At 31.5% G+C, this 8,223-nt stretch overlaps 1 protein-coding gene across 1 annotated transcript; it reads left to right on the forward strand.

The window, feature by feature from the left end:
* Nucleotides 1-1,583: 1,583 nt before the first annotated feature.
* r3hdml (R3H domain containing-like) lies at nt 1,584-5,214 on the forward strand. Its single transcript, XM_073823686.1, has 6 exons — nt 1,584-1,734; nt 3,210-3,511; nt 4,029-4,147; nt 4,464-4,566; nt 4,834-4,949; nt 5,054-5,214. The coding sequence occupies exons 2-6, from the start codon at nt 3,242-3,244 to the stop codon at nt 5,193-5,195; spliced, it is 750 nt and encodes a 249-aa protein (XP_073679787.1). The 5' UTR covers nt 1,584-1,734; nt 3,210-3,241; the 3' UTR covers nt 5,196-5,214.
* The last annotated feature ends 3,009 nt before the right edge of the window (nt 5,215-8,223 follow it).

An 8,223-nucleotide genomic window follows, 5' to 3' on the forward strand; every position in this document is an offset into this window, starting at 1 on the left:
CTGGATCAAAGCCAGTGTGGTTCTCAGTTGCAGGCAGTGACGCAGTTTTTGGTGGATTTATTGTCATATTTATATCCATCTTTTCCCTGAACGATCATAATGGAAAGATGCTTTACATTTCCGGTCTCTGGTGTTTCTATTCACACAGCTTTACCCCACGCACATTTTTATATTTAGTTATATTTAAAATGTTTTAGTTTAATTAATTTAGTCGATTTTTTTTACCTCATTGCATCCAAACAGAAGTTAATCCATCTTGGCGGCGTTCATCGGTTACTCAGGGGAAAAAAGTACGGATATACTGGATTTAAATTATATTTCAGATGTCGCTTTGATTATGGCTGTATTAATATTAGTATATTAGGCTATTGAAAAATATACTAATGAAAATGAATATATAAAAAATATAAAAAAAAAAAAAAAAATATATATATATATATATATATATATATAAAAAAGCTTTCCATTAATGTATGGTTTGTTAGGATAGGACAATATTTGGCTGAGGAACCTGAGGATGCAAAAAAATAAAAATAAAAATAAACTAAATACTGAGAAAATCGCCTTTAAAGTTGTCCAAATTAAGTTCTTAGCAATGCCCATAAGGCTTCTAATTAAAAATTAAGTTTTGATATATTTATGGTGGAAAATTTACAAAATATATATATATGAAACATGATCTTTACTTAATATGCGAATTATTTTTGGCATAAAAGAAAAATCTATAATTTTGACCTGTACAATGTATTTTTAGCTATTGCTACAAATATACCTGTGCTATAAAACTGGTTTTGTGATCCAGGATCACATATTATTAATCTTGCTTTGACATTTAGTTTATGCCGAGGCATCTCTTTTCCAAAGGATTGCCCCAATCATTAATAAGACGAAATCTGTAACTCAATGCTCTCTTTGACCCTGTTCAGTTGCTGCAGTCAAACTTGTGAAGTGTACATTGGCACTGCCTAGAGACTGGAGATATTACACATGGCACATCCTTCCTGGAATCCTAGACAGCTGGGACAATGTGCTGACTGGGCTATGACTTTAAAATCTGATTCATAGAACTCCCTCGCTTTTATAAAAACCTAGCCTGTATTTATTCAACTTATTTTATTGAAACAATTTGCCAGGACGGCTAACTGCAGCTCCAACCAAAGCTCACAAAAGATTGTCAAAAGACAAAAGATGTCCAATATAAGCATAGTACAGAAAGAGGTGATTTAAAAGGAACAAAACCCCAAGTTACTATGACCGACAAGATTCACAATGAAAGATAATGATGAAATCAGAGGTGAGAGATGCTCAAAAAGCTGTGCAACAACATTTGAAAATCACAAAGGTAATGGAAAGGAAGAGCTAAAACTGTTGAAAAGTCATCAATCTTAAAATCCCATTGGAAGGCACAACTGTTTGGAGCTTCCATACGGAGTGTGTGCTGAGAAAGCAAAACCTTCCATTAAATTGTTTCCTGAACCTCAGGAACATCCCTGTGGGGGAAGAAAAAGAGACAAGGGCTTTTCTTTTACGTCAAATGGCCTTAGAGAGTTGGCCCAGTTAAAGTTCGCTGCCACACATGTCAAAGACGTTGTTTGCAAAGGCCAGAGTTTAAGTGGAGATCTTTTCAGCTGCCCTTCTCCAGGCTGTGCTAAAGTGCTGGAATCACCGCTGAAGGTATGTGCTGTGAAGACCACTCCAGCTGAAGACCTTCAGACCGCAGGACTACATTCATAAGTATATGCCACAATTTACTCTTCAATAAACATTGTGTGTTCATATATATATATTTTTTTTAATGATTAGAATAGAAATGTCAATTTTGTATAGGGATTTGTTGAAAGATCACTGCACTGATGCATTTTCCAAAGTTTAGATGTTCATGTATATAATATCTAAAAGTCGAGTGATGCCATTTGGGTGTAAAGTTTGTCATTTTGTTTAAACCATGAGTTTTTGCATGTCACTTTATTAAGAATATGTGACCCTGGACCACAAAACCAGTCATAAGTAGCACAGGTATATTTGTAGCAATAGCCAATAATACACTGTATGGGTCAAAATGATTGATTTCTATTTTATGCCAAAAATCATTAGGATATTAAGTAAAGATCATGTTTTATAAAGATATTTTGTAAATCTCCTACCGTAAATATACCAAAACTTAATTTTTGATTAGTAATACGCATTGCTAAGAACTTCATTTGGACAACTTTAAAAGTGATTTTCTCAATATTTTGATTTTTTGCTCCCTCAGATTCCTGATTTTCAAATAGTTGTATCTCGATCAAATATTGTCCTATTACAAACCATACATCAATGGAAAGCTTATTTATTCAGCTTTATTTGATGTATAAATCTCAGTGTCCAAAAAATGTACTCTTATGACTGGTTTTGTAGTCCAGGGTCACATATACAATATAATTGTAGGTTAGATTATAACTATAGGTAACTATAATTATATCTACATGTATATAACTAAATTATGCAATGTCATAACATGTCTGACTGATATAAGACTATTTCTATCATTTTTGCCTTTTAAAAAGCCAGTTCACACAGAAATTAAAATTTTATTACCATTTTACCTCATGTTATTCCACAAAAGAAGATTATTATCAAAAACTATATGTGACTTATGTAGTCTTAAGTAGCACTAGCCAAAAATACACTGTATGGGTCAAAATTATTGATTTTTTTCTTTATGCCAGGAAAGATCATGCTCCATGAAGATATTTTGTAAATTTCCTACCATAAATATATCAAAACTTTTTTTTATTATTATTAGTAATATGCATTCATTTGGACAACTTTTAAGGCAGTTTTCTCAATACTTTTATTATTTTGCACCCTCAGATTCCTGATTTTCAAATAGTTGTCCTATCCTAACAAACAATACATCATTGGTAAGCTTATTTATTCAGCTTTCAAATGATGTATAAATCTCAATTTCAAAAACCTGACCCTTATGACTGGATTTGTGGTCCAGGGTCACATATAAAGGTTTGGGTAACACCGCAAGTTATCTGCTTATATCAATATGTTTATGTTTATTCTGTTACTATGGTCTATAATAGTCTACAGAAATTGAAGGATTAAACTGTATTTGCACTTCAGCAGGGACTGTACTGTACCGTACCGTTCCTGAACTTCTTTTGCTGGCTAATACAGTGAGAGATTGTTGACACTGTATTCTCTTTCCACAAATAAAGCACCTGTGGCCAACCAGGCAGAAGGCAGAACGATGAATTTGGCCTGCGTTCAGCTGTTCTTTGCGGCCACCTTGTGGACCCTACCGTGCACTACAACAGCAGTAGCGGTGAGCAAATCCACAGAGCTGCTTCATCTCAATGATGTTTCTCTGGAGGTCGTACTGAGGAACAGCAGCGACACCAGCGCGCCTCGAACGCGGCGGAAACGCTTCATCTCCAGCAAAGATATGACGGCAATTCTGGACTATCACAACCGCGTCCGCTCACAGGCCTTCCCACCCGCAGCAAATATGGAATATATGGTAGGATGTTTTTAGTAGCTTTAGCTTACATTTTGTACATTAGGGTTTATACACACATTACATTTTAGGACAATCTGGTCGCTGTTTTCCAATGCAAGATGACTAAATATGAACTGAAAGACTGAAATTCACCATAAAAGTATCAAAAAGTGGCCTGTATGACTTTAATACCTCGTCTTCTGACATTATGTGATATCAAATTTATATTCTAGGCCTGTTTTTAATCATCTTCACACAAGTGAACTGTTAACGGCCGCCGAATTGAATCTCGAATCTGATTTGTAAACGAATCATTTAGCTCTGACTCAAAGGAATTCACGATTCAAACAAAGTAAAGCTTTGATATGTTAAACCCAGAAGACTTCCAGAGAAATCAAAATCTATTGTACAAGTCGTGTAGACAATATTTATGAGTCTTCATCCTTTTTGTTGCTTTACATCTTATTCATTGTCATTGCATGAACCTTTTGTGAACTGTTTTTGAATCATTTGTTTATCTTTCTTTCTCCTTTGTGAGGTGTGGGATGAGAGACTGGCTAAATCTGCAGAGTCTTGGGCCGCTCAGTGCATATGGGATCATGGACCGCCTCATGTTTTGCGAAACATTGGACAGAACCTGTCCATCATCTCTGGAAGGTACAGACATTTACAACAATGTGTGCTATATTTGACCCTTGACCACTAAACTAGTCATAAGGGTGATTTTACATAATCTGAAAGCTGAATAAATAAGCTTTTCATTGATGTATAGTTTGTTAGGATAGGACAATATGTGGCCGAGATTTGATAAAATTAAAATTTCTCTTAAAGTTGTCCAATTGAAGTTCTTAGCAATGCATATTACTAATCAAAAATTAAGTTTGATATATTAATGGTAGGAAATTTACAAAATATCTTCATGGATCATGATCTTTACATAATACCCTAATGATTTTTGGCATAATTTTTGCAGATACAGATCGATCATTGACCTGGTAAGATCCTGGTATGATGAAAGACAACATTTCTCCTACCCCAACAGATGCAGTGGCTCTGTCTGCACACACTACACTCAGGTGGGTCTCCAAAATACATATAGAATATTTTTTATATGTATATAATAACATATAAAAACAATAGAAAAATATTTATAATAAAAAATATTTTTTATTATATGTTTTAAATATATATATTTTTAAATAATTTTTTTATTTTAAACAATTTCAGTTCATCTGTTTATATGATAAATATATTTAATTTAATACAAACTCTTTTCAGACCATCTACCATTATTTTTTCAAGATGTCTAGGATGTTAATTTTAGTATCGGTTTTTTGATTCAGATGATGTGGGCGACCAGCAATAAGATTGGGTGTGCTATCAGAAGATGTTCAAACATGTATGTGTTTGGGAATATGTGGAAACAGGCCACTTTACTGGTTTGCAACTATTCTATCAAGTAAGAGCTTTTTACTGTATCAATCAATACAATCATTTGAAAGATTTTAGGAAAACTTAATAAAAGGAAAAACAATCCAACACATACATGTTCTTCTGTTCCAGGGGAAACTGGGTTGGAGAGGCTCCATATAAGACAGGAAAACCATGCTCCGCGTGTCCCTCAAGTTACGGAGGATCATGCAGTAAAAACCAGTGTGACTCCAGATCAAAATCCAGAAGAAATGCAAGCAGTTTCAGAGGTTGACACATAGAAAAACATCTCCTAATATGTTACACAAAAGAAACCACTAAAATGAAAATTTCACAATGCAAATTATTCCGTGGTCATTTAAAAAAAAAATTAAAGGCATTTAGGTGCTGTAAAATGTCCAAGTAATCAAATGTGTAATCAAGTGTCAAATTGCATCAACTGTTATTGTGTTTATTAGCACCCCATAGGTGTCAGATTTTGTATTTTTTAAATACTTTATTATCAAATGTTTATCATTTGTTGTCGTTTCAAAGCTATGGACTGTTTGCACTGTTTTACTTATAATTTGTTGCATCGCAGTGACAATTCACATTGGGAGTAAAGCACTTTTGTTCTTTCATTATTATTATTTTGTTCTTTTTGTGAGAAAAAGTCGTACATTCGGTGGTTTCTAAGTTACTATCTTTTTGAAATGTCTATTGCACTCATGTCACACAGAGGACATGACTGCACTGTAAACACATTTGTCCTCATAAAAACTGACCTTTTATTTACATTTTCTCTTATAACACAGACAGACTGTTGCCAACACCTTCCTAGCAGGCACATAGCCAATAAGTAAAAAAAAAATGATTGGGAAGCAGAATGAAACCATCTTTTATCACCTCATTAATGTGCTCAATCCATCTGAAAGAGACAGATCTGCTGTAAACCACAACTAAAAGGCTTTTAAAGCCATAAACGAGGCAGAGGGCCATGTTCTCTAGCCCAATGCAAGGGGAATACTTAAACGGTAATTGAAATCATTCATCTGAATAAGAAAACATGAGAATATCACTGTTGTTTATTTTTGGTTCAGTAGGGTATCAATCAAAGTGTAGGCTTTTGAATATGTATTCAAGTTTGGGGTCAGTAAGATTTTTAATTAATCAAAGACATAATTTGAACAAAAGTGACAATAAATGCTGTTCTTACAGACACACTATTCATCAGAGAATCACAGGTTCCACAAAAAAAAATAAAAAAATAAACAAACAGTAAAAAAAAAAAAAAAATTATTGTGTTTTATTATTATTGTTATTTTATTTACCAAAGCAGCATATTAGAATTATTTGAAGGGCAAATGAAGATCATGTGACACTGAAGACTGGAGAATAGCTGCTGAAAATTCAGATTTGCATTACAAACCACATTAAAATATATTTAAAAAGAAAACAGTTATTTGAAAATGTATATTTCACACATAATATTTTACTGTATTTTTAAAAGTATTATAAGGTAAATGTACACACAAATATTCAGCTTTGCTATAACAAATTACATTTTAAAATATATTAAAAAAGAAAACAGTTATTTGAAATTTTTATATTTCACAATATTTCTACTAATATATTTACTATATTTTAACTGTATTTTAAAAAAGTATTATAAGGTAAATGTACACACAAATATTAAGCTTTGCCATTACAAATTACATTTTAAAATGTATTAAGGAAAATAGCTATTTGGAAATGTAATACTATTTCACAATGTTACTAATAATTTTCACTATATTTTTACTGTACTTTTTAATAAAGTATTATAATGTAAATGTACACACAAATATTCAACTTTGCCATTACAAATTACATTTTAAAATATATTGAAAAGGAAAAAAATAATTTTAATTTAAAGTTATTTAAAATTTTTCTAATTTTCACAATATTTTTTACTATATATTTTTTTTTAAGTTTGTACACATAAATATTCAGCTTTGCCATCACAAATTTTATTTTCAAATATATTAAAAAGGAAAACAGTTATTTGAAATTTTAATAATATTTAACAATATTACTGATAATATTCACTATATTGTACTGTATTTTCTCAGTATTATAAGGTAAATATACACACAAATATTCAACTTTGCCATCACAAATTACATTTTAAAATATATTGTAAAGGAAAAGTGTTATTTGACATTTTAATACTATTTCACAATATTACAAATTTTCACTATTTTTTACTCTATTTTTTGTACACAAGTATGTGCACACAAATATTCAGCTTTGCCATCACAAATTATATTTCATACTATATATTTAAATAGAAAACACTTATTTGAAATTGTAATAATATTTCTAATAATATTCACTATATTTTACTGCATTTTAATATTCAGCTTTGCCATCCCAGATTTTATTTTAAAATATATTAAAAAAGAAAACTGTTATTTGAAATTGTAATAATATTCACTATATATTTTTACAGTATTTTATTAAGTATTATAAGGCAAATGTACACACAAATATTCATATTTTAAAATATATTTAAATAGAAAACACTTATTTGAAATTGTAATAATATTTCACAATATTACTAATTAATAGTCACCATACTTGTAATGTATTTCTTAAGCTAAATATACACACAAATATTCACCTTTGCCATCACAACATTTTACATTTCAAAATATATTAAAACAGAAAAGTTATTTGAAATTTTTTTAATATTACTAATAATATTCACTATATTTTTACTGAATGTATTCAGCTAATGGTAGGTTATATAAGTAAGCAAATGGACACAAAGGTAATGAAGACCTTAGAGTTTAGGTGTCTCTATACCGGTGTGACAAAAGTGGGAAAATCTAAAGTTTCAAAACACTGACTTTCCCACGAAGCTGCGTAAAAGTGAAAGCAACATTAGACTTATGTAATGCTACACTCCTGTCAGAAATCACATTATATTCATGGGAAAAGCTGTTGAAACTAACATTGTATCTGTTAAGAAACTGGATGGCATTGGTCTAATGGTTAAGAATCAAAGCTTCTAACACAAAGGTAAAGACGAAAGAGTTACAGTTAACCCCCTTCAGTCTGTTTAAAGACAAATAATTACAGTAGAGGAAATGAGGCATGTTGTCAAACAGTACATTTGGATTATTTCTTATCAAACTAATGGGAATCGGACAAATCAAAATAACTAAATGAGTCTGTGCAAACCCTCCACTCCTTTCTATTCTCACGCCCTTCCGTCTCCTCGTGCCTAACCAAACAAAACTCTTCCTACCCCGATGATTCATTCCCGAATATGGCACGAG

This window comes from Garra rufa, chromosome 18, assembly GCF_049309525.1.
Source record: "Garra rufa chromosome 18, GarRuf1.0, whole genome shotgun sequence".
NCBI classification, from domain to species: domain Eukaryota; kingdom Metazoa; phylum Chordata; class Actinopteri; order Cypriniformes; family Cyprinidae; genus Garra; species Garra rufa.

What these genes read in the sequence shown, in the direction of transcription:
- r3hdml (XM_073823686.1), top strand. Translation starts at nt 3,242, where the DNA reads ATGAATTTGGCCTGCGTTCAGCTGTTCTTTGCGGCCACCTTGTGGACC. An exon ending in CTGTCCATCATCTCTGGAAG is followed by an intron (nt 4,148 to 4,463) that starts GTACAGACATTT and finishes TAATTTTTGCAG; the next exon opens with ATACAGATCGATCATTGACC. An exon ending in TCTGCACACACTACACTCAG is followed by an intron (nt 4,567 to 4,833) that starts GTGGGTCTCCAA and finishes TTTTTGATTCAG; the next exon opens with ATGATGTGGGCGACCAGCAA.